This window comes from Paramisgurnus dabryanus, chromosome 22 (genome assembly GCF_030506205.2).
Source record: "Paramisgurnus dabryanus chromosome 22, PD_genome_1.1, whole genome shotgun sequence".
NCBI lineage: Eukaryota > Metazoa > Chordata > Actinopteri > Cypriniformes > Cobitidae > Paramisgurnus > Paramisgurnus dabryanus.
Window position 1 is genome coordinate 30963570 of NC_133358.1, and position 26635 is coordinate 30990204.

Sequence of the window (26635 nt, forward strand, 5' to 3'; positions counted from 1 at the left end):
CTCGAGCTTGGACGGACTAGTAGTGGCTGTACTCTCGCTGTGTGCTTTCTGTTTAACATTTCCGCATCAGATCAGGATATGGACGTTTGTTTGGTGAATGTTCCCGGGCAAGAGAGGTACTATGCGCGAGTTTTTCACAGACGTGTTTCGGCTTACGAGTTTACATATGGTGCGGTGGACGCGTTTGTGTGCAGGATGCGGCATTTTCTTCTTTGAAATATATATGTTTGGCCAAGCACTCTCAAAAATAAATCAGAAACTGAATGAAGCTTGCTCCTACTCAAGCTTTGTACCGTATATGGACAGCGGTGTCCTGGAAACATATTTTAGAATCCTAAACTTGAAGCGACAGCCAAAGCCTGCAGGGATAAACAGACGTCTGACTATAAAGAGAGTGTTTCTATTTTCTTTGTTATACTAACGTGGCATTTATGTACACCATAGCATATCTGAGCGGTGTTTCGATTAATGGGAGTGGCTTGCATAGATGTGCATTGTGGGAGTTGTAGTTTTCCATACAAATGTGCTCTAAAGTCACGTTCTGTCTTTTCTCGATCAAATAGGCACAAAATTATAAATTTGTTACATTTCGACTACAAATATGACCCACTTTCAATAAAGATTAATGTTGCTACCGATGAAAAGTCCCTTTAACCTGGTTAGGGCATAAAATATACAGTTTGTATACAGTATTAAAGTCATTACATCTTTACATTACATCAACTGTGTGTGTGTGTGTGTGTGTGTGTGTGTGTGTGTGTGTGTGTGTGTGTGTGTGTGTGTGTGTGTTTATCTGTTCAGTCTGACTGAAGGAGGTTTTTGTACGACTCTTTATCACTGTGTGAACACACAGCTGCGAGGACAGTGAACACTCATACAGTAATAATCTCCTGTATCTTCAGGCTGAACTTCACTGATTCTCAGAGTAAAATCTGTGTTTGATCCTCTGCCACTGAATCTTGATGGAGTTCCAGACTGGCGGTTGTTTGTATATTTTATCAGGAGTTTAGGAGCTTCTCCAGGTTTCTGTAAGTACCAGGACAGACAGGGTGGACTACAGTCTGGAGGAGAACTGACTTTACAATTCAGATTAACAGAGTCTCCTGGTGCTGCAGTTTTCACTGAAGGACTTTGAGTTACTGTGTACTGTGATTTACATCCTGAAAGATAATATTATATTAAATATATTTACATTTTATAAATAAGGTAAATGTATTTAATTAAAAATCTACCTGGTATAGAGAATAAGAGTATCCAGATGAAGATGATGGTGAAGGTCATTGTTGATGTTTAGTTTTGTGTGTTGTGTTGAGTTATGAAGTGTTAAACTCACAGCATTATAAACTCTCAGAGATCTGAAGCATCTCATCTGATATGCAAACCCTTTATGAAAATCTTCTTGCTCAATGCAGCAGAAATCTGACTTAAAGAGATGTGTAAGATATGAATGAAGTGTTCATTATATTAATCAGGGCCCGGTTCCCCAAAACGTTCCTATCGCTATAAGTAGTTCTTAACCTATTCCTTAACCTCTCTCTTAACTCTATGGCACGGTTCCCAAAACGTTCGTACGCCAAGTATATCTTCTGTAAGTCACACTTTCGTAAGGTTGGTCTGGACCATTAGTAAGCTCTCTCTTAGCGTTGTTTGAGCGCAAAACGCTATCGCCGCAGTCTTTAGAAATCAGCAAAGCGCAGTACAAGTCAAACTATGGTATGCTGAAAATGATTTTATGTTATGGACATTTTAAGATTTAAAAATAAAATATGTTTGCAATGGATACAGGGCTATTTATGAAGTTGACTTTATTTGGTATTAGAACTAATGAATCAAAGACGGCGCCGGTGTTTGTCCCATCAAAGTCTGTTCCCTAGCGTTTACATTTATAATTTATTTAGAAAGATTAAATATTTGAATTGGTTATACTAAAAAGCAATAATATCTTGTATTCCATTATACAATTTATTAAATATTTCATATTTGACAGTTTTATATCTTTTAACATATAGCCTGTCTTTTTCCTTTTTTCTCTCTCTACTGTTTGTTTTAAAACTGTTATGTTTCCATACATAATAAATATATATTATACATATAATATGATTCATACTGTAAAAATAATTGACTTACAATCAAGAACAGTCAAGATACATTACATAAATGCACACACATCTCAGTAGCCATTAAAACGTTCAATGTATGTAAAGAATAAACGTATAATGTGATAAAAACGCGATAAAACACTACACTAAAGGGAAACATAGGGGGAACAGACTTCCACACAACACCGGTAACCCTGTAACCGTTTAGTCCATGCCATTTTTTTATTCTGTAACACTTAAAACCTTTTGACAATTTGCCTGACGTGGCTAAATTACAAAAATTGCCTCCCAAGACAACCCATTATGGAGCTGCTGGATCTTCTCAGACCATATTCTCTATCTAACTCTCTGTGTTTATTGTAGATAGGTTGTTTTGTATTGATGATTTTTATTGGATAAATAGCGAGGGATACCCGGTTCGTCTACCCGTATTACTGACATTTTGATAATTTAATTAATAGTCTATATTTTAGGGATAACTAAACTATGTTAAAATAAATGTTACTGGAATAATTTGAGTAATGTTCCATTCACGTGAAGTGGAAAATCAATCCCTGAGTGATCAACTCAAATAATTCAGCACCTTCACTTGGGACAGCGGCATCTTTAGGTCCAACTTAGAGGCAGCGTGTTAAGAAGCTTACTAAGAGACACTTCGGGGAACACACTTAGGAACATAAACAACTTTGGTAAGATATATCTTTTTGAGTCTTCTTAGCGCGCTAAGAGTGAACGTTATCGAGGAACCGGGCCCTGATCATTACATTCACAAGACACATTTGTGCTGGAATATTGATTGTTTTAAAGTTTTTTATCTGTCTACTCTTATGACCAGCATTTATTTTTTATCTTTCAGATATTCATAAACAGTACATAGAGATGAGATCTGATCTGATTTAATTAAAATACTTGCAGTGTATATATGGGCATTTTACGAAGGTTTTGTGTCTCTTGTTAAACTCTAATTGGAATTACACTGAAAAAATAACAAGTAAAATGTACTCGATTTTTGTTTTGCAAGTTTTTGCACTCAGGTTTTTCAAGTAAATTTCACACTTGTATAATTAAGTAAAATTTATTTGATTTAAATGACCAAATAAGTACTTAAGTTTACTAAACAAAGTTAAATTACACTATAAAAATATGTGATGTTTACTTTTGTTACTAAAACATTAAGTACTTTTAAAGGCTGACATCTTTAATTGAATCTTCCTGATTTAGTCACGTAAAATTCCTTCTTTTCCTTACATATTTATTATTACATAGCACATGATGAGCAAGTAAGAAAAGACTGATCTCAGTACTGACATTAGCAGAGTTATTGCTCATTGTGTGAATTAACACACATCATGATTTTCTTCATGTCACGTATTGTCTATAAACAAGCAGCACTTTTCTGAATGATGGTAAAAAAAACTCAAAGAAGAAACAGAAACTCGACTAAATCTCAAAGATAAATGAACATTAAACACTAACAAGTCTTGCAGTCAGTTACCTGATGACCTACAGACTGAAAACCTTAACTCATCTTTGATTCAATCTTTCATTCAGTTTATCACTGACTATTTAAAATTCAGAGGTTTGATTACAACAAACATTTACTTTTAGAAATTCTGTTCTTTTTGTATAGTGTCATTAAAAAACTAATAAAATAATTAAAGCGTTGTTAATTTGTGTTGTGTTAAATGTGTTTGTTATAGAGTCAGAGTTAGTGAAGCGTTCAGAGGTTTTTGTACAGCTGCTCAGTTTGTTTCTATCACTGTGGTGGACGTTCGGCACCGGCACGAGACTCGACGTCGGCAGTAAGTACAAAAATATCTTAATATTTCCTTGCAATTGCTTTTTAATAATTAAATTCCTTCTTTTTATTTATTACTTTGTTTTAATTCTCAGTCAGGGTGTTTTGAGTATTTAATATGAATTTCTTTTGTAGACTATGTGTTGCTCTATATGTAATGTATTAAAAAGGCAGAGATACGTTTTTTTTATTTACACCTCGATAATTAAAATAATGTTGTAAAAGTCGAAATATGTTTTTTTTTCGCCCTTTTTCTTTTTGTGCTCATCAGGTATCTGACAGCAAGCACTACTTTCAGGTTTGTCGTGTCACAAGTCGCTTTACAGTATATAAAACAAGAGTTAAAGGAAGATTTTGCTTCAGTTTGGATGATAAACCATTCGGAGGAATTAAGTATTAATTTAAAGATTAACTCAATACTTAATGAATAACTAAACTCAGATGTCTTAAATTAAAGCGAGAAATTGAAAATATCACTCAGAAGAACAAGAAATCATTAAGAGGCACAAAGATTTGCAACCCTATATCACACAAATACGTGACTATTTCACGTATGGACCAACGTGAAAATGACACGTTTTGCCGCGTTTTAACGTGAGCATGTCACATTTCCTTTTTTTGTCACTTTCACGTTTTGGTTACTCAACTTTGTTGTCCTAATTTCTTACCATTGTCGCTTCGGTTTAGGGTTAGATTTACATAAAATGACATCCTTACCTAAACAAACTCTAACCCCAACGTCAGGGACAATTGGTTAAAGTTTAGAAAATATAAAATAATAAGTCTTGTATCTTTTTTTTATATAAACCAATACTTAAAGTGACAAATACTTAAAGTGACATATAACAAAAGCACCAAATCTAACCCTAAACCGGAGCGAAAATGGTTTGAAAATAGGACAAAAAAGTTGAGTAACCAAAACGTGAAAGTGACACAAAAAGGAAACGTGACATGCTCACGTTCAAACGCGGGCAAAACGTGTCATTTTCACGTTGGTCCATACGTGAAATAGTCACGTATTTGGATTGTAGATGTTGCTTTGATGATTTTTCAGGACTCAAGACCAATTTTGTGCCTTTACAAATGTCCTTCATATTCCAACACACAACAAATGGAAAATCATCACTTTACACAAAATGGATGTTTGTATTTTGCATGCTTGGCAAAAATAAATTTTGCGTGCAGTTTGTGGTGTGAATATAAAACACACTTTTCGTGTAGATATACGCACTTAACACACACAACTAAACATAACTAAGGGGTTAACAGTGTGTATCATATGCACATAAGTTAAATTCTGCGTATAAAGTTCACGCCAAATTCAAACAGAAACTCGTGCTATTGATCTGTTGTGTTATTTTAGTGTGACACAATTGAATTGAAAATAATCTGTAAAATATGGTGGCTGCCCTACTGAAAAATCCAGCATAAGCAGACACATTTATCTGAAGTGATTTGATCATCGGCAATGAATTACGTTATTGTTCTTATCGTCATTATTTAACAGTTGAGATAAAGGTATCAAATATTTATGCAAGAATGTTATTTCATAACTTATATAATTTTAAATACAGAGCATTAATGGGACAAAAATCATAGAATTTTGTAGTTTCTAAATCTTTATTGTTTGTTTTAATAAGTTTTATATTATGTTTGGGGAGTGATTTTCTTAACAAATAGCCTTCCTTTAAAACTGAATGTTGCAACGGAGAGCAATGCATGAAACTGAAGAAGTGAACACAAACACATAAACTCGATCATTTTAGGCAAAACTTTGAAACAATGTTTGATATCTAAATCTCATTTTTAATTTGCCACTTAATCTCTTCATCTTTTTCTCTGTGTATCTCTGTATGTCAGGTGTATCTCGTCCTAAAGTGATCGTCCTGTCGCCGTCCAGTGAAGAGATTTCCAGCAAGAAGACAGCAACAGTGATGTGTGTGGCCAGCAATGGTTTCCCTTCAGACTGGAGTCTGAGCTGGAAAGTGAATGGGAAGATGTCAGGATCTCAGGAGAACAGAGCTGGAGTCCTACAGAAAGACGGCGGTCTGTACAGCTGGAGCAGCAGTCTGACTCTCACTGAACAAGAATGGATCAACAGAGACTCAGTGATCTGTGAGATCAGTCGGGAAGGTCAGACAGTCACTGGAGAAGTGAAGAAAGATCTGTGTTCTGAGTAGATCCTCTCTTCTTCTCATCTCTTCTTCTCATTCATGTCTCACATCAACAGTTTGTGTCTGCTTTATTCATTCTGTCTGCTTTTCATCAACTTCAATAAAGAAATATTAAATATTGCTTCTTTGTCTTGTGATTTCTTTTGAATTTGAACAATGAGTATATTGATCATTGGCTCGTGTGTTTGTTTATAAATAAACTTGACTCAATGAAGCATGAAGACATCTGCAGATGAAGTTTATATTTATCTTTCAAACTCTTGTGTCTGAACATCTGCTCTGTTCTGAGAGGAACTGAATCTCTTCATCCTGAAGATACAAATATGAGTTGAACTCTCAGTTTCACTCTTTGACTTTATTCTCTGAAATGAGACGCTGATGAGTTTAACTGATGGATGAAGAAATGAGCTTTGATCAGATTCAACACTTCACAATGAGTCTGATCTCAGAAGTCAGATTAATATATTGAATATTTAGAGAAGATCAAATGAAGAAATGTTTTTAACTTGCACTTCAACATTTAAGATTTATTTCTCACATCCACAGATATATAAATACACAACTATAGCAGTGAAATCTGACAAACTCTCTATAGTCTGTGTATAAGATGAATACTTTATAAATGTAAATGTTGAGGAGTCTGATGGTCTGAATGAAGAAGCTCCTCATGAGTTTCTCAGTTTTAGTTATCAGACTACAGAAGACTCGTGTGTGATTTTATCAGACTGAACAGAGAGATCACTCGCTCGTCTCTGACACTCATAGATTTCTGTCTGAACTCACTGATAGTCTTCACTTCAAAACACAACATTCAGCTGGAAATGAAAAACTCAATGAGTGATTATTGTTTCAGCTAAACCAAAGTTGTGTGTGTGTTGTCCCCACAAAGATAGGAATAGCAGTATTTTTGTGACCTTATGGGGACATTTTGATGTCCCATGAGGAAACAAGCTTATAAATCAAACAGAATGATGTTTATTGAAAATGTGAAGTAGAAGAAAGTTTTTTGTGATGGTTGGGGTTGGGGAATGGGGTAGGTAAGAATATATAGTTTGTGTGGTATAAAATGCATTACGTCTATGTCCCCACAAAACATGGAAACCAGAATGTGTGTGTGTGTGTGTGTGTGTGCGTGCGTGCGTGCGTGCGTGCGTGCGTGCGTGCGTGCGTGTGTGTGTGTGTAGCTGCAGTATCTGTCAGGTGTATCTGTGCAGTCTGACTGAAGGAGGTTTTTGTACGACTCTTTATCACTGTGTGAACACACAGCTGCCATAAGAACAGTGTTCACTTTGACAGTAGTAATCTCCTGTATCTTCAGTCTGAACTTCACTGATGCTCAGAGTAAAATCTTTTTTAGCTCCACTGCCACTGAATCTTGATGAAGTTCCAGAATGAAGGCCATTTGTCAGATATATCAGGAGTTTAGGAGCTTCTCCAGGTTTCTGTAAGTACCAACTCATAACAGAACCGGATTTGGCAGTACCCAGGCTGTAACAACAGTAAACATCTGTGTTTGTCCTGCAGTTCAGAGTGACTTTCTCTCCTACTTTAACAGTCGTCACTGATGGAGATTGATTCACTGTGATCTCAGCTTGACAATCTGTAACTGATACAAACATTCATCACAGTTATAACATCTACATTTAAATCATCACATGAACTAATATGATCAGAGAGTATAATGATGATATACCTTGAATAAAGATCAGCAGTGTCCAGATGAAGATGAATGAAGTCATGGTTGTGTGTAAAACAGCTCATGAAGTTTATCACAGAGTCATCCAGACTTTAAACCTCTCAACATTTCCTCTCTTTATTCAAAATCACTTCCTCTACACACAACATTTTAATAAACTCAATCGGTTTCATATGTTAGGAATAGGACTGATAACTTTTAACAAAAACACTCATTTCATTTAATATTTTCACTCTTTTACACTTTTAGTTTTGAGGGGAAACTACAGATTGAACAGTTTGCTCTTGTTTTCCCTTTAGTGAAATTTTACATAGTTTTATTGGAAAAAAACAATATTATTAAATTATTATATTCATCTCATTTGTCTCATTTACAGTTTTTTCGATTGCTATTACACATTTTTCAATACTTTTAACAAGTTTTCAAAACTCTTAACGCAGCAACACACCTACAACACACAAATTGCTAAATCATTAATTTCATGCTCAAAATCACACATTGTAAACTAAACTCTCACACTGTTTACCAAAATACTGTAAACATGTCCCAGAAAAAAACTTGTTATGCCAAATCACCAACACATGTTCTCTTCCAACAGAAACATTTAGTCAGTCAATCATAACACAATGTCATAAAAACACAAACATAAGATGGAAAAACAAAAACTGCATTATTTTATGTGTCAGTCCTTATACAATAAAGAGTAGATTGTATTGAGTTTTGCACTGCAGTTTCTTTTGAAAACTTGGTTATATTTTTGTTTAGTTGGGTTTAGTAAATCCATGCATTATGTTTGTTTTGCTGCAGAAATTCAAGACAAAAAATCATTCATCTTAGAGTACAGTTTATGAAAAAAAGTAGACAGACAGAATTGCTGCAGTAAAGACTTTACAGTATTTACAACAGGAAATTACTGCAAGATAACAAACATATTCAGTTTTATTGCCATTTATAGTATAAAGTGAAAATAAAAAAACAAACAGAAAAAGCCACTGAAGAATAAAGCAAAAAAGAAAATCTGATCTAATCTATTGCGTTTCTTTTTGGCCACATTTTCTCATTCACATCACACCTGGGAAGAAGCGCCTTGAGCGGCTTATCCATCCCTAAATTGCCCCAACATCAATCCCATCATATGTCTCTTCCATAGCCTGCAAAAGAGGTATGCGCACAAAGGGCTGCTGGTCATATACCTTCCATATAACTCTTCTAAGGGGTTCAAAAATGGCGAGTATGGTGGGAGGTGTTGCACGATAAATGTTTGGTAGTCAGCAAACCAGTTTTGGACTGGGGCTGCACGATGAAAGCTCACGTTGTGCCATACTACAACATACCGGTTTCTTTGTTCTACATCATTCATACACTCTGATGGTATGAGAATGTTGTGGAGTCTTTCTAGAAATGTGAGAATATGGGCTGTGTTGTATCAAGGTTGGCATGACGGTGGAGGACACCATCCATATTGGAGATGGCAGCACACATTGTGATGTTCCCACCACGTTAGCCAGGAACATCTATAATGGCTCATGTGGCCAATGACGTTCCTGTGGTCTTTTCTAGTGCTTACATCCTGATTGAAGTGTTAACAATTAACCATTCATGTTTTTGGGCAGGTGGCACATATATTGGCCATTTAGTTTGTGTAGTGTCATTTTGAATTGGAATGTTTTGAAAAGGCAAACATGTGACTTTATGTCAGATTGTTGTGTCTTGTGCAGAGAACCGTGTTCAGTGCATTTAAAAGGTGCCATTGTGAATTGCAAAATGTGTGTAAAGCAGAAAATGTGTTTAGACTTTTGGAGACTTGAGAAGAGGTGTTGCTCTGTGTGTCAGTTTAAATAGTTGTGCTGTTCATGTCATTTTAGTGTGTTAGCAATTGGAAAAAACTGTAAATGTCAACTTTACAAATGCTTTCACACAGCATGTCAAAACAGATAACATCATGTGCTAAACCTCACTTATAGTCAAAGTAAACAGCTGTTTATATGATGAATTGAAACATAAATATATCCCCTGTATTTTATTCCATTGGGATTGAAAAACAACGTATTCTACCTAGGAAACACACTCATGTCACAGGTCGGAGCGGACCCGAGATAGCTAAAAGGGTCACGCCCCTTCCTAGTTTCCACCTCGAGGAGGTTCCCAAGACCACCCCAATGACCAGACAGACAAGTATACTATAATTAAAATACAACTTTATTAAATATTTAAAAAGGTAGGGGGAAAGGGGGAATGGCAGTTAAAAGCAGCTTCTTCTGATCTCCAGGACAACTCCAAGTAGAGCGGGGGCTAGGACTCCTTTCCTGAAGGGTCTCTACTATCCGTGGCGCCCTCCGCTTCTCCTTGAGGCAGAACAGAAAAGACAAATTAGTGCTGGGTTGATAATTTCTTCGGTACCTGTTACTGTCAATGGTCTGAGATGTGTGCTTCTTCTCTCGCCCCTTAAGGTCACTGGCGAACTCCTCGGGCCTCCTCCCGGCCAGAACTAAAAGCAGAAGTGGGACATGCAACATGGGTGAGAACTTCACACAGAGGTAGGTTCTTTACCAGCTGGAACTTGGCATTCCTCTTCGGGCCGTACTGGGAACAAAGGTAGGTTACGTCCGCAGGTAAGGTAGTCCAGACAGAGGTAAGGTGTTGCATAAACTGAGGCTTTACATTCCTCTTCAGGGCGTGCTAGGGACAGAGGGAAGTTACACCACACAGGTAAGGTATTTCAGACAGAGGTAAGAGGGTCGTATGCACTGGGACTTCACATTCCTCTTCAAAGCATGCTGGGGACAGAGGTAAATTACACCACACAAGTAAGGTATTTCAGACAGAGGTAAGAGGTTCGTATACACTGGGACTCCACGTTCCTCTTCAAGGCATGCTGGGGGACAGAGGTAAGTTACACCACACAGGTAAGGTATTTCAGACAGAGGTAAGGGGTTTAATACACTGGGACTTCACATTCCTCTTCAAAGTGTGCTGGGGGACAGAGGTAAGTTACACCACACAGGTAAGGTATTTCAAACAGAGGTAAGAGGTTTATGAGTCATCTCACCCAACACGTTTCCAGGGGGGCAGTGGATCTTCAGGGCGCCTGTTGCACACAGGGGACGCCGAGTACGATGCGTACGGGCCTGAACGCTTCCCTAGTTCCCCCCTCCTCTCTGGTACTGGGGGTACTGCACAGGGGCGAACTCTTGAAGAGGCTCCGTATGAAAATGGTGGATGTGCATGCAACTGCACTAAATAATGACCATGGGGCCACACAATAGGTGTCGAGCGTTTTCTACTCACACAGTCTCCCAGGTGTAATCCCCCACTGCCCTCGCTCGGGATCGGTATGGGCGGCCGCTGACACACCGGGGTCCCACTTTGTTGGTTACCTCTCCTTGCGCTGGTCTGACCACAACGCGCTGGTAACCTCCCACGGATACTCTGGACTGAGGGCGGCACCTGTTTTTACCAACACAGCACACACTGCAAGTTTTAGTGCACACACCCACAAAGTAAAGTTCAGGACCCACAGCAATCTTCACACGTTTTCGTGACACAAAGAGATGCCCAACTCGACCCAGGTCTCTCGGAGGGGGATTCGATGGGCGCTATCTCCAGCACGAAAAGGAAAGGATCGTAGTAGTAGTCGTGAGACCTCTTCACCGTGCCAAATACGCCTCGCTCGGCTCACCCACCCGCCACTCGTCTAGTGGGGCCGGCCACTCGATCGGAAAAACTCAAAACACTAATTAGACACACAGACTGGCATCAACCATACTCCGTATGGCAATAGTGGAGGTACTCACGTATAGTAGGGTTTAACCCCGGGAAGAGATCTCCAGCTCGTCTTCAATGCTAGCTGCCGGCTCGCCTACGTTTTCCTCCCCGTAGGGCCGTTCCAAACTAGCACACTCACAACTCGCTTCGAGTACACCTTATTTTCGCTTGCAAAGATGTATACTGTACTCACGTGTTCAGATCCCCACAATGCTCCGTAGTTCTCTCACTGTTTACTTGATCCTGTCACGTAGTTTCAATAAGTCAACTTCACCCAGTCACCTCTCCTCTCTATTCTTCTGGTTTCACCGTCAGCAGTTTCCGCTTCCTTCCCTAAGGGATCGGTTTCCAGCACATACCCAGGCCTGCACAGCAGCGATCAAAACGCACCAAAAAGCACCCCGTTTGAGTTTTCAAAGGTCTTTTTATACTCTGCTTTCCCTCTTCATTGGCCTATCAGCAATCACTGCATTAATCGCCCACACCTGTGCATAATATGGCCTGATTTTGCCCTCGGGGAAACCCCGGAAATTCCGGTGTTCGGAGTCAGTTGTCCGGGCGGAACCATCGTCGGGCGGAACCCATCTCTCATACTTTTGGTTCCGCCCTCACAAATCGTCACCTGGTGACACTCAGGTTCTTTCAATTGCATGACTGTATGGTATACAATAGAGTAAAGGAGAACCTCTTTAGGTCGATCTTGTGTGGAAAAGGAACAATATGAGCAACACACAAAAAAAAGATATATGTCTGCACAAGTCAACGGAAGACCACTAGGACAGTTTTCCTCAAGTCCCACCTGGATGCAATAGATGGTGCATTCACAGACATTACACCTGAACACTGTCAGAGGTGGATAAGACAAGACATGGCAAAAGATTATATCCAAGATGCCTTGCCAGAGAAGATATCAGGTGTAATGTGAATGAGAACATGTGGCCAAATAGAAACGCAATAGAGTAGATGATGATATTTTCTTTTTTGCTTTATTCTTCAGTGGCTTTTTCTGTTTGTATTTGTTTATTTTTACTTTTTTACTGTAAATGTAAGTAATATTGAATATGTTTTTTATCTTGCAGTAATGTCCTGTTGTAAATACTGTAAAGTCTTTACTGCAACAATTCTGTCTACTTTTTTATACTGTAAACTGTACTCTAAGATGAATGATTCATTTTTGTCTTGAATTGCTGCAGCAAAACAAACATAATGCATGCATTTACTAAACCCAACTAAACAAAAATATAACCAAGTTTTCAAAAGAAACTGCAGTGCAAAACTCAGTCTATAATCAATACAATCTACTCTTTATTGTATAAGGACAGACTGACACATAAACTTATGCAGCTTTGTTTTTCTATCTTATGTTTGTGTTTTTATGACATTGTGTTATGATTGACTGACTAAATGTTTTTGTTGGAAGAGAACACGTGTTGGTGATCTGGTATAACTAGTTAATTCTGAAACATGTTTACAGTGTTTTTGTAAACAGTGTGAGAGTTTAGTTTACAATGTGTGATTTTGAGGATAAAATGAACTATTTTGTCAGTTGTGTGTTTTAGGTGTGTTGCTGCATTAAGAGTTTAGAAAATTTGTTAAAAGTATTGAAAAAAGTGTCATAGCAATTGTTAAAAACTGTAATATCGAATATGTTTGTTATCTTGCAGTAATGTCATGTTGTAAATACTGTAAAGTCTTTACTGCACCAATTCTGTCTGTCTACTTTTTTCACAAACCGTATTCTAAAATGGATGATTCATTTTTGTCTTGAATTTCTGCAGCAAAACAAAGATAATGCATGCATTTACTAAACCCAACTAAACAAAAATATAAAGTTTTCAAAAGAAACTGCAGTGCAAAACTCAATACAATCTACTCTTTATTGTATAAGGACAGACTGACACATAAATGAATGCCGTTTTTGTTTTTCCATCTTATGTTTGTGTTTTTATGACATTGTGTTATGATTGACTGACTAAATGTTTCTGTTGGAAGAGAACATGTGTTGATGATCTGGTATAACTAGTTGATTCTGAAACATGTTTACAGTGTTTTTGTAAACAGTGTGAGAGTTTAGTTTACAATGTGTGATTTTGAGCATGAAATTAATGATTTTGCAAGTTGTGTGTTTTAGTTGTGTTGCTGCGTTAAGAGTTTTGGAAACTTGTTAAAAGTATTGAAAAATGTGTAATAGCAATCGAAAAAAACTGTATTTTGTTGTTTAGCTAAAAAGTTAAGTCAACTAATACAATTTTGTGCAGTTCATTGACACAATGATCTCATGTTGAGTCTTCACTCATTATAACTTTTTTAATGGATTTTGTCATCTATAAGAATTTTAATTCAGAATCCAGAGAGAAACATTTCATCCAAACAACTTCTGTAGTGAAGAAACTCATCAGATGATGATTTAATAAAATACAGTTTTAATAAGATGAGTAATTAAAGAGATTTCAAACCTTTTCAGAAATATTTGATCATATCAGAGCACAATTCATAAAGAGTTCAATCATTGTGTTAAATGTTGTAGGACAGGTGGACAAGTTTTGTTTTTGGAGCTGGACCATAAAACAATAAAAAACACATTCTGTGTCTATTTTTGAGAGACGTGTTGTCTCTCTCCACAGGGGTCACAGATACACAGGAACTGATCTGTATTTCACCCCCTCTCTCTTCTCCTTTAAGGTTTTGGTTACTGGAAATATACTAAACACATGTAACATTGGGTATATCATATGTTGTGATGCTACAAAGGTTTCATCTTCATGTTTGGTGTTGTTTTAAAGGTCATGGTGCGATGGTTAAAAAGGTCTAATTTCTATAATGCTAAGAGAAAGTATATCAAAGTTTAAATCTTAAGACATAATCTGTACTCCTGTGATGGGTGTCAACTCATGAGGAGATCTAGATTACAGATGGTTAACAGTCCCATTTGGTGCTCCTCTTCAGGTCACGAGAACCGACCAACCAAATCCTGATTTGAGATGTTACTATTCTTTGTCTCGTTCTGTGTATATAAGGTGGCTTGGCAAGAGACTCTGGGAAGCATTCTTTAGTAAGAATCTTCCCCACACTTTGGGTGTGTGTATTCAAACATTATGGAAGTATTCTTTAGCAAGAAACTTCCCCACACTTTGTGTGTGTGTATTCAAACATTATGGGAGAAATCTTTAACAGAATCTTCTTACACCATTTTGGGTATATTATATTCATGATGGAAGTACTCTGTAGCCAGAGTGTCTATTGCCAGGTATGACTTTGTAACTTTTGCAACTGTTGATCATTTTAATTAATTGGAATTGAATCAAATTCTGTATGATATTGTTTAATTTATGTTTGAAGCTGAAACCTGCCTGGTATAATAAATTGTTACATTTGATTCATCTGAATTCTTCAGGAATTGTATTGATTTATTTTAATTCTTTCAGAAATTATTATTTCCAGTAGATTAGAAGGAGTCTGATATTACCGCAAAATAAGTATGTCATGATATTATCACACTGGTGTTTTGATGTTGAATGGAGCAGGTAGCACATTCACCAGGACTCTCAGATTTATGTTTATCACCTGCCTTAGCAAGTTGCATGAGCGCTAAACTAAAGTAACTATTTTTATGATCGGAGCAAGCATGGGGCGGCCAGACATAAAAATATTAGTTTACCCGGCAACCTCTGACTAAGATCAGAACTGGCAATTTTGTGTCCGTGAGATGTACGCAAACGGCCGGCGTATATCCTGTGCGATATCGGGTCCCTAATGAACGAATAATTAAGACTATGGGAATTTATAAATAATCAAACATCTAAATTATGATCAACAGATAATTGGAATAATGCACAAAATTCTTAGTATATTAAATTGGAGTCAGATTATAATTTAATAAACACAGAGATCAAAGAAATTAATTTAATCATGATATGGAATTATTCTTCTAGAAGCGCTAAGGAAGGAACGAACACGAGACCCCTTCACCCACTCCACTTTCATCCGTCGTTGGGCTAGTGGGTGGCACCTTACAATGTGTTTGTTATAGAGTCAGAGTTAGTGAAGCGTTCAGAGGTTTTTGTACAGCTGCTCGATTTGTTTCTATCACTGTGGTGGACGTTCGGCACCGGCACGAGACTCGACGTCGGCAGTAAGTACAAAAATTATATACTAACTTTGTTTTTTAGCATGCAGTTATATTATGTAGCATTTATTTCTTTTAAATTTATTATTTCTAATTCTAATTAAGAGCATTTTGAATATAAATCAAGATTTTTTTTTGAAGACTGCATGTAATTTAGTGATATAAACATAATGTTGTTTAAATTCTCACGAGAAGAAAAATCAAACACTTCAGAATTAAAATTATTATCATGCAGAATTAAATGTGTAAGTTTCCAGAAAAAAATAAGAATTAAAATAAAACAAATTTTTAAAGCAAGGCAAGTTTACTGAAATAACATATTTCATGCATAGAGATAATAAATTCTTTACCTTATTGCGTTTCAAGTTAATGGGTTTTAAAATTAATCGTATTATATTATGAGATTTTTTTCTAGACTGAAGTCATTTTGTATTGAGGATAAATTTGCTGAATTTAAAGAAGAAGGTCAAATCTTAATTTATTTGTCTTTATTAACACATTTTAAGATCCAAAGTGTCTGACAGCAGCGCTACTTAAATTTTTGTCATGTGGTGCGCAGATTCACTTCATATAAACACGTGTTAACAGAAGACATCTTGAGTCTCCGTACTGACCAAGTCTGCGTCCGAAAACTCTAAATCGCTGCCCTCTGAGGCAGTTTTCCAAGGCAGGAAGGCATCAAGGCATGTCCGAATTCAATGTTTGGTTTACTTCCTGTCTCCTATGCGTGGGCGTACAATAAGAATGTGATTGGTTGAGCCCGGTCGAGTCGAAAAAATTAAATGGCGACCAAAGACGCGACTGGACCACCAATTTAGTGTAAATAAAGGTAGATTTTTCACTTTTTACACCTTTTAATTGCATTTCTAGCGAGAAATTAGTATTGTAGTTCCCTTTCAATACGGTTCACTTCGCATTGCGTCAGTTAGCTGACGCTATGGGGGAAACTCCTGTTTACTCCGTGACTGAAGCCTATTGGTTAACGTCTGTACAAAGTACAGACCAATGACGTTTGAACCCGCGCGCGGGAGGAACGCGTCCTTATATAAGCGCGGTTCAATCGTCAGGAGCTCATTATTTTCTCCTTCAGCGCGAACCTCTCGCTGCTCCGAAGAAAAAGAAGAAGCCTTACCTCGCCGTTGACAAAAGCCCTGCAGCGGAGTCCAGGCCTAGCGTCTTCCCCTGCCGTTTTCCGGCTGAGAACCGAAGATAGCAGAGTCCAGGTCTAGCGTCTTCCCCTGCCGCTTTCCGGCCGAGAACCGAAGATAGCCTTCGCTTGCCGTGGTACAAGCCCTGTGCAGCGGACACACGCCTGACGAGGTCTCCCCTGCGGCCGCCCGGTAAGATCAATATCTTTAATATAAAGCTATACGCTAAAAGAGCAGGCGCTGTTGTAATAGCGTCCAGCACAGCGGCTCGGTGAGCCTCTCTGCTATGAATTTCCTCCGAGCGCGTTACCGGTCTGGCACCTCCCACGCCGGGACCGCGCTTATGCTTTGGTTGTCTTATCCATGTTTCGTGCTCTGCTCCCCCTGCTGTTCCTCTCTCGCCGGGATGAACACACGGCGAGCCATGAGACTAGATGGATGCATAGACAAGCACACACGGACTAACCCCCCCTGTGTTCTGTCACACCGCAACCGTTGATGCTTACAGAGTCCCTTCGCTCCTCTCACATTCAGTGGCGAGATCTCTGGCACATATATTAATCCCCCGAGTGCATCGGGTGATACCGTCACGACGCATGGCTGTTCTGTCTGTGTTGCTGCTCCCCTCTGCCGTTCCTCTCTTGTTGAGATGAACAAGCGGGGAACCGTAGACCTGGATAGATGCATACGACAAGCAAACACGGGCGGTCTGCCCCTGTCTCTGTCATAGCACAGCCACTCGTGCTCCACGCTCGCGAAGTCCCTCGCTCCTTTCCCCACAGTGGTGAGGTCTCTTAACGGCTTAGCTAGCACGCGGTATTACGGCTCGCTGCCTCTAAATGCAGCTGTCCAGTGTTCAACGATTACAGAGCTTCATGCCCCTCCCCTCCTGGAGCGGCGCGATCTCATTCGTCTGCTCGATAGGGCCGATTCGCCGCTATAGGAGCACCAAGAACACTCATTATAAGAGAGCTTCATGCCCCTCCCCTCCTGGAGTGGCACGATCTCATTCGTCTGCTCGATAAGGCGGACACGCCTCTATTGGAGCGCTAAAACACTTATTATAGAGCTTTACTGGCCTGAACTGATCTCACTTCAGATAGCTCATTCCTCGTCTGCCTGGTAATTTCTCTCTGGTTTAGACGGAATCAGAGGCAGAACGAATTTGTTTATAATATTCTGAGGCCCGAATACCTCCCTTTATTCAGTCCCGTCCTATATCAGTGCGCTGAATATTGGTACATTCTTATATATATACCCGGTTTTTCTGCCCTTTTAATAAACGGCAAAACCGCGGGCCTCACGGCAGACTTCCTCTCTGCGATGGGTTCAGTCTGACATTAAACCACCTAGACATACTGCTCTGCTCCGTGAGCCGTTCGGTCACCGTCACTACTGAGGCTTGTGCACCTGAACGGCTGAGCTCTGGTCTCCGCAGCACAGCTGCATCAACAGAGAACGAAACTGTCTGGGGAAAAAAGGGGTTATGTCGCGCCTCGGCTGGACTGCCCTGAAATGTTTTCTGTGTGCTGTTTATCCAAACATACTGTGTAATACTGTCGGCTATGCGACCTCACTATAGTGGCGAACGGTATTTAATTCCTCTAAAAGAGTAATTTCCGTGCTTACTATACTGTGTATTGACACCTACGGTTGTACGGTGTCTCTAAACACTTTATCGCCTTACTGACAAGCATTCAGTAATACGCACACACGGCCCGCTGTCCATAATTCTAATCGACGCTAGCCGAAAAACCCCGGTTTGGCCATATACTGTGTATTGACACCCCACGACTGTACGGTGTCTCTAACACCTTTCTGCCAAATTCGCTCGCAGCCCACCTCAGTTTCTCCGCTACGATGCTGATGGCGCAAACGAGCACGGTCTTACGGCTGTTATTCTCTCTTCCTAGAGGAAGGACAGCCTCAGACTTTTGCATGGCTCCAAGCGTTTGAATCGCGCCCTCTCCGGACGGCCACTCAAAGGCTTACAGCCAAGCGGTTTATGACGTTTTTCGGCCATATAGCTGATTTATATTAGCGGATCCGAAGACGCTCACACCTCCGCTCCAATACTCGGAGATATTAAGGGTAATATCAACCTCAAGTGAGCTTGCTACCCGCCACAATAAGTTTCAAAGCTTAAAGCGCGCGCACAGTCAGACGCGCGCGGCATCTCGTTTAAGACGGGCACATGTACCCCTCTAACGAGCCTCAGAAAGCTGAATATCGTGGCATTCTGTTCATAAGTCCACTTCAGTTTGACTAAGCAAAGGTCCCGCCCCGAGCTGACGGCCGGGAAGCTTGCTTAAGTTACACACGGCTGCATGAAGTGCTGTCATTACGAGCTAGCCCAGCATTTGCTGTGGGTTGAACACGCTTTACGACGGCAATCAGCCTTCGGCGCGTGGAACGCCGTTTGTCTCATATAAATCACCTTGTACTGTGAATACGGTACATTAAGAGGATGATTTAGCACTGCAGCACTCTCGACCGTGTTATTGTGATAATGCGGTCGGGCAATCTACGGTGGTTTCATTATTTACCGAACCAGACTGAGATCTCGCCCCCTGAACAAGCTGACGAGTCATCTCCTTTATAAACTCATTGCATCGCTTTATAAGCTATGTCCAATCAGAGTGATACGCATCTCATGCTTAAACTACCAATATTAACCCATTACGATGGGCGTGCGGAGATGGCATCCGTGGGACACGACCTACATTACGTGCCTTATGACACATTGACACAAGCTGCTAGGACCCCTTTCACGAGGCGTCCTTATGCAAAGTCTGATCCATTCTGTCTAGTGACATTTGAAAGTCAAAACCCCCCGCGAATCGCCGGTGGAACACTTTTCTCCTCACTACAGAGGCACGGCGGCTCTCTCCCCTACCTATATCTATGTGGCCGTGATAACAGCGAACCACGCTTTTACGACCGACCATTCATTTAATTCACAAGCCTGTCATCTCTCAGATGCGGACGGCGGCGGTAACAGCGAACCATGCTTTTACGGCTGGCCATTCACTTTATTCATAAGCCTGTCATTTCTCAGATGCGGACGGTGCCCGAGGCACAGCGCTCTGGAACTGTCCAAGGTCCTGTATGACACATACGTCTGACGTACATCAGACGATCAGCTGTTCATCTGCGTCACAGATCACTCACTAGAGCACCTGTCAATACAGGCTATTTATGGATCGTTGACGTTATCACCTCCCGTGACAATTATGCTCACTTGTCTTAGAGCATGGGCATGGTCTTAGAGGTTTCTCATTTGACAATTGTGACACGGCCGGCTGGTCCCCGCCGTCCACGTTGTCAGTTTACAGCTTCGACATCCCTGCTTCGCGCACTACTGAGGTTTGTTGCATTAAAGGTGCGCCCATTAGCTCACCTGTATGCACGATATGGTTTTTAATTATATGCGTCCACCGTGCGCTTAGAGAAGCTCACATGTACACGCTATAACATTTTGGTATACAATAAGATGCGCTTGGGAAAGCTCACCTGTATACACAGCTGTGTTATGCTTTGTGACACATACATTGTTGTTCATCTGTGTACGTTCACGGTGCGTTGGGTGCCCACCGTTACGTTCATCAATCATATCTGTACACATTCACGGCGCGTTCTGTGCACTGATTTATCTATACGCATTCACGGTGCACTGAAGAGTTCACCCGTGTGCGCACAATTTATTATCAGAACACATGACGGCGCGCTCGAGAATTTTGCCGGCCTGTGCATTATGACACTCTGATTCATCTATATGCATTCACGATGTATTCAAGTGTTCACCTGTGCCCGTGCAATTTATAGTCAATACACATTTACGGCGCGCTTGGAAAGCTCACCGATCTGTGCACTATAATACTACCTATATGCATCCCGATGCGCTCGAGGGTGCACCTGGGTTCACACTATTGTGGTATCTGTATAATCCCACGCTACGAACCGTTCTGCCGCATATTATAGTCAGATCGACCGTTCGTGAGCTGCGCAGATCACTCACTACGTATGTCTGTTGCTAACAGTGGTTATTTAGATGGATCGTTGAAACCATCGCACTGGCTCACGCCCCTCTATGAGCTATGTCCTATATAGAGCCCACTCTGTGCGAGTTTGGCTTCTTCATGAACTTGGTCTACAGGGGTATCTATATCTTTATTTGATATCTGCTACGCGGCCGGCTGGTCTTCGCCGTCTACGTTGTCAGATTGTACAGCTTAGACGTCCCTGCCCTACGAGCGCAGGTTCTCTCGGCTCAATCGTGCACGCTCATGCGTTTTATGTGTACACCACGGTGCGCTCAGCGAGCTCACCAACGTGACTCTGAATTTACTTATCTCGCACAGCCGCGGCGCGCTCGGTACCTCGCCGTCTTGTGCTATGTTATGTGCCCCCGGTGCGTTTAAAACCCCACCGTGTGCGCGTCAACAATTTATATGGTGCTTACACATTTGCTTTTAAAGCTGTGAATATGCCGGGTATAGGGCCACACGCAGTGTCTCTCCGGTAAGGCACTTCAGTACGTTCTGTATGCACGGCGTGATGGGATTACGTTCCCCCATAGCGTCAGCTAACTGACGCAATGCGAAGTGAACCGTATTGAAAGGGAACGCTTAGGTTACTCACGTAACCCCGGTTCCCTGAAATAACGGGAACGAAGCATTGCGTCTCTTGTTGTGCTACAAACGTCTACGCAGCGAGTGTTATTCGGCTGCGCGCTTCAGTCGAATATAATGAGCTCCTGACGATTGAACCGCGCTTATATAAGGACGCGTTCCTCCCGCGCGCGGGTTCAAACGTCATTGGTCTGTACTTTGTACAGACGTTAACCAATAGGCTTCAGTCACGGAGTAAACAGGAGTTTCCCCCATAGCGTCAGCTAACTGACGCAATGCTTCGTTCCCGTTATTTCAGGGAACCGGGGTTACGTGAGTAACCTAAGCGTTTTCAAATATGTGATTAGTTATCACAAAGGCGCTCTCTGTTTATATTCCAAACATGCTGCCTTTGAAGTGTGTCCGAAAGTCTTTCTCTGAGCTGCCTTCATGCCTCCGAGTCCGAAGTCATTTCCTCATGAGGCAGCGAGGCAACGAGTCACTGCCTTGAGTTTTCGGACGCAAAGCAAATAAAGTCAGTATTAATTTTAAAGTGAACTTGACAAATAACTACAAGCTCATATGAGTCAAGATAAAGAAATTAAAAACATCGCTCGAACAAGAAACTGTAAGAGATACAAGTAACTTTATAAGATTTATAAATGATTATTGTTATATTGTTACTTATATTGCTTTGTTGATTTATCAGATCTTCAGAGTGGCTTTGAAAAATAAAAGTGTCAGTGCATAACAAAACAACAAGAGATGAAACCGCGATTAAAACGCTAATTACAGAACGCCGCGCAAGCGCAGTGAGACCCGACTGAATATTTACACAAACTTCTGTTACAAACCTTTATAAGATTCACTATGATAGAATAAAATCATACTAAACATATTTTACATTCAAACACCACTGACAATAAATTCTGGTATTTTGACATTTTTATGTATTTTTGAGACGATTTAATATAAAGTGATTTATAATGCAGTCAAGATATTGTACAGATTTTGGGATTCAAACTCATGACCTTGTTGTTACTGCTGCTTGAGTCACAAGAAGCAAACATTCATATAAAATATTGTTTTATTATTACTGTGTTTGTATTATAATAAGTGTAGTGCATTAACAGAGTAAATGATATTAACTGATGACATGATATTAAAAACAGATATTTTATTATGGATTTATTTGATTTCTTTTGAATTTCTTCATCTTTTTCTCTGTGTATCTGCATGTCAGGTGTTAGTCGTCCTAAAGTGATCGTCCTGCCGCCGTCCAGTGAAGAGATTTCCAGCAAGAAGACAGCAACAGTGATGTGTGTGGCCAGCAATGGTTTCCCTTCAGACTGGAGTCTGAGCTGGAAAGTGAATGGGAAGATGTCAGGATCTCAGGAGAACAGAGCTGGAGTCCTACAGAAAGACGGCGGTCTGTACAGCTGGAGCAGCAGTCTGACTCTCACTGAACAAGAATGGATCAACAGAGACTCAGTGATCTGTGAGATCAGTCGGGAAGGTCAGACAGTCACTGGAGAAGTGAAGAAAGATCTGTGTTCTGAGTAGATCCTCTCTTCTTCTCATCTCTTCTTCTCATTCATGTCTCACATCAACAGTAAACAACTATTCATACAACACTCTGTGTCTCTGCTTTATTCATTCTGTCTGCTTTAATAAAGAAATATTAAATATTGCTTCTTTGTCTTGTGATTTCTTTTGAATTTGAACAATGAGTATATTGATCATTGGCTCGTGTGTTTGTTTATAAATAAACTTGACTCAATGAAGCATGAAGACATCTGCAGATGAAGTTTATATTTATCTTTCAAACTCTTGTGTATGAACATCTGCTCTGTTCTGAGAGGAACTGAATCTCTTCATCCTGAAGATACAAATATGAGTTGAACTCTCAGTTTCACTCTTTGACTCTTTATTCTCTGAAATGAGACGCTGATGAGTTTAACTGATGGATGAAGAAATGAGCTTTGATCAGATTCAACAGTTCACAATGAGTCTGATCTCAGAAGTCAGATTAATATATTGAATATTTAGAGAAGATCAAATGAAGAAATGTTTTTAACATTCAACATTCAAGATTTATTTCTCACATCCACAGATATATAAATACACAACTATAGCAGTCTGACAAACTCTCTATAGTCTGTGTATAAGATGAATACTTTATAACAGTGGTGGACGAATTACACAAATCGTGTACTTGAGTAAAAGTAAAGATACCCAGGGTAAAATATTACTCAAGTAAAAGTAGAAGTACTTGCTTAAAATTTTTACTTGAGTAAAAGTACAAAAGTATCTGCCTCAAAATGTACTTAAGTACAAAAGTACTGTGATTTATTATGGCCGTATCATTTTTGTCACAAAACTCAAATTATGTGAAATAACTCTCTTGGCTAACCAATCAATTAATAAAAGGACATTAATAAATCAGACACTGATGTCTATTAAAATTATCATAAGCCTAAAACCTTAAAAACAAAAAATTCCCTTTAGCATCAAATGACATAACAGGATTTGAGAGCAGTAAGTCTCATTTCAAGATTTATTTGTTAAATAATTTATCAGTTTAAGTGTAATAAAAACTTGACTTAAGCACAGGTTCACAACAGTTTTCAAAACATTAAATACATAACGTTATCTAGAAATCAGTCTCCCTTTCTTTGACAAATAAAACAAGCCTTGGCTTACAGAATATAATTTCAGAAACGTTTCATGTGGTTTAGCATGTCATATGTATATTGTAAGCAGTGGTGTAGTCTAGATTTTTGTAGTGAGTATACTCTGATTTTTCCCTCTCACCCTTATGCTAACTCGTCCCAGCGCATTCGCAACGCACCACCACACTCACAGATGCATACAGTATGGATCTTCATGTAATAATAAACTGAATGTGTTATCAACATGTCAGTTTATTATAAGAAAAAAAAAAGAGTTTAACAGCCAATGGGTTTACAGCTGGGGAAACTGGACTGATTTTTAGACTGGTTTAGTGTTAATCAACATCTAACTCGGGGCCAAAACTTACTCAACTGTTAATTAAAATTAAATAAACTGTTTACAATCTTCAATCTGTGGCTAACACATGCATAACTATTGATAACCTTACCATGTGTAATTTAATGGTGTAAACGTTTTTTATTAATACACATTTAAGATGACCATGAATTAACTCTAATACAGCAAATTCTAATAATTAACTTTGCATAGTCATTGATATAAAAAGCTTATTTTTTGCATATAATACAAGCATTGTCTAAAAATGAAAATAGGCTTTTACTTAATTATTATTACAAGACCATCATGTAGCCTAGACACCAAAACCAAGTGAAGAAAATGATCTCTTTAATTTGCAAGTCTGAACTGAACATCAACGCAGACATGAATTTCCTCACAGAAGTTTAAGATCATATATCATAGAAGCCCAGCAAGCAATAGCCGTCATTTCAACGTCTCGTTTCAGTATAGACCCGATATAGCCGGGCTGTGCCTAGCCCACTTCTAGCCCAATTAAACTTTAATTTGGTTACATGTGGTTTTTGACAAAATAATTTGTGAGATGGATGCTATTTTATCATGTAAGCAAAGTTAACAGCGATTACAAGGTATTTCTTTTCATTTCTTTAAAGTGTTTTATGCATCGTCTGTACGTAGTCATAATTTAGCTCATAAATAGACCGACTACGAATAAACCACGTTTACCCCAGAAATAACCATGAATTTAATTACATGTTGTTTTGCCAAAATTATTTGTGAGATGTATGATATTTAATAATGTAAACAAAGTTCAAAGCAATTAATGTATTTTGTTTCATTTATTTAAAGTGTTTCATGCACCGTCTGTACTAGCCACTATTTAGCTTACAAATAGACCGACTACGAATAACCCACGTTTAGCCCAGAAATAACCATTAATTTAATTACATGTTGTTTTGCCAAAATGATTTGTGAGATGTATGATATTTAATCATGTAAACAAAGTTCAAAGCGATTAAGGTATTTTGTTTCATTTCTTTAAAGTGTTTTATACACCGTCTGTACTAGCCACTATTTAGCTTACAAATAGACCGACTACGAATAACCCACGTTTAGCCCAGAAATAACCATTAATTTAATTACATGTGGTTTTTGCCAAAATAACTTGTGAGATGTATGGTATGTCATTGTAAGCAAAGTTAACAGCGATTACAATGTTTAATTTCTTTAAGTGTTTTATGCACCGTCATACATAACCACTATTTAGCTCATAAATAGACCGACTACGAACAAACCATGTTTAGCCCAAAATAACCTTGAATTTAATAAAATTTTGTTTTTGCCAAAATAACTTGCAAGAATTATGATATTTTATCAGGCATGCAAAGACACCAGTGAAATTAATATGTTTGGTTTTATTTATCTTATCTGAATATCTGCTGTCACGCATAACATTCATTATTTGTATTTCAAAGATAAACAAAATCCAGTTACAACTCCGAACCGCTAGATGGCAGCAGTACACAAACACGGGGCCAAATCTCACGAGAAAGATTTCCGCTTTTTGAAAAGCAACAACATCAGCGAGCAGCCACGAGGAAAGCATGTACCACACTTGTTTGGTCTTGTAAGTTTTCTTTATTATTTTATTTTACATGTGTTTAAAATTGATTTACTTTATTTGTTGTTGGAATCGCGACATTCTTGCGGGTAACTTAACAGTATAACGTAGTAAAGTAACCCATGTTTTATAAAACCTAAACAGTACAACCTGCAATGTAATAAAATAGTGGAGTTAAATGAGTCTATGTAACGTTACACTGAAGATTTACATGAGTGATTTGTAGGCTGCTTTTTAGTAACAGCAGTAACTTAGCTAAGTTATTACTGTGTTGCTTACAGTAATGTAGGCAGTGTTGTGCTTTACAATTATGCATGCAGAGATAGATTGTGGGGGAAAGCTATTTTCCATAATGGATTTAACTGACAGGCCTTCAGTCTGTTGGAAAAAAGAGTTTTATTGTGTTAGTGAGGGAAAACTTGCAGGTCAGTGGGCATTAACCTTTAAGGTTGGTAAACATTTGTACACTGAAGCATACAATACTGTACAATTACTGACATAGGCATGTGCTATTCAGGTGTCAAAGCTGTGCGAAACTGGAGGGAGAAACTTGAGAGACCGTGCCGGAAGAATGCTGGACAGGTAAATTCTCTAAACATGCAATATTAAT

The 26635-nt window shown here is 39.1% G+C and overlaps 1 long non-coding RNA gene and 4 gene segments (V, D, J or C); 3 read left to right on the forward strand and 2 right to left on the reverse strand.

The window, feature by feature from the left end:
* Nucleotides 1-834: 834 nt before the first annotated feature.
* LOC141281396 (probable non-functional immunoglobulinn kappa variable 1-37) lies at nucleotides 835-1281 on the reverse strand. The segment is given in 2 exon segments: nucleotides 835-1160; nucleotides 1233-1281. Coding segments are annotated over 2 exon segments (375 nt in total).
* A 2288-nt stretch (nucleotides 1282-3569) lies between these two features.
* Nucleotides 3570-6192, forward strand: LOC141281397 (Ig lambda-2 chain C region-like; the record flags this gene model as incomplete). The annotated part of the segment is given in 3 exon segments: nucleotides 3570-3678; nucleotides 3800-3901; nucleotides 5758-6192. Coding segments are annotated over 3 exon segments (531 nt in total), but the record flags the coding sequence as incomplete, so codon positions are not given.
* A 1126-nt stretch (nucleotides 6193-7318) lies between these two features.
* On the reverse strand, nucleotides 7319-7810 carry LOC141281398 (immunoglobulin kappa variable 1-39-like). The segment is given in 2 exon segments: nucleotides 7319-7677; nucleotides 7765-7810. Coding segments are annotated over 2 exon segments (405 nt in total).
* A 1394-nt stretch (nucleotides 7811-9204) lies between these two features.
* On the forward strand, nucleotides 9205-23107 carry LOC135740596 (immunoglobulin lambda constant 1-like). The segment is given in 4 exon segments: nucleotides 9205-9295; nucleotides 10218-10285; nucleotides 15532-15664; nucleotides 22660-23107. Coding segments are annotated over 4 exon segments (612 nt in total).
* Nucleotides 23108-24859: 1752 nt separating this feature from the next.
* LOC135740597 (uncharacterized) overlaps nucleotides 24860-26635 on the forward strand; it is a 3909-nt gene continuing 2133 nt past the window's right edge. The window contains exons 1-3 of one of the 2 annotated variants that reach the window (XR_010529221.2): nucleotides 24860-25033; nucleotides 25880-26031; nucleotides 26543-26607. This is a non-coding gene — a long non-coding RNA (uncharacterized lncRNA). Of the gene's footprint in view, nucleotides 25034-25879; nucleotides 26032-26116; nucleotides 26136-26542; nucleotides 26608-26635 lie in introns of those variants that run through there. The other variant, XR_012335691.1, reaches the window with a different exon arrangement.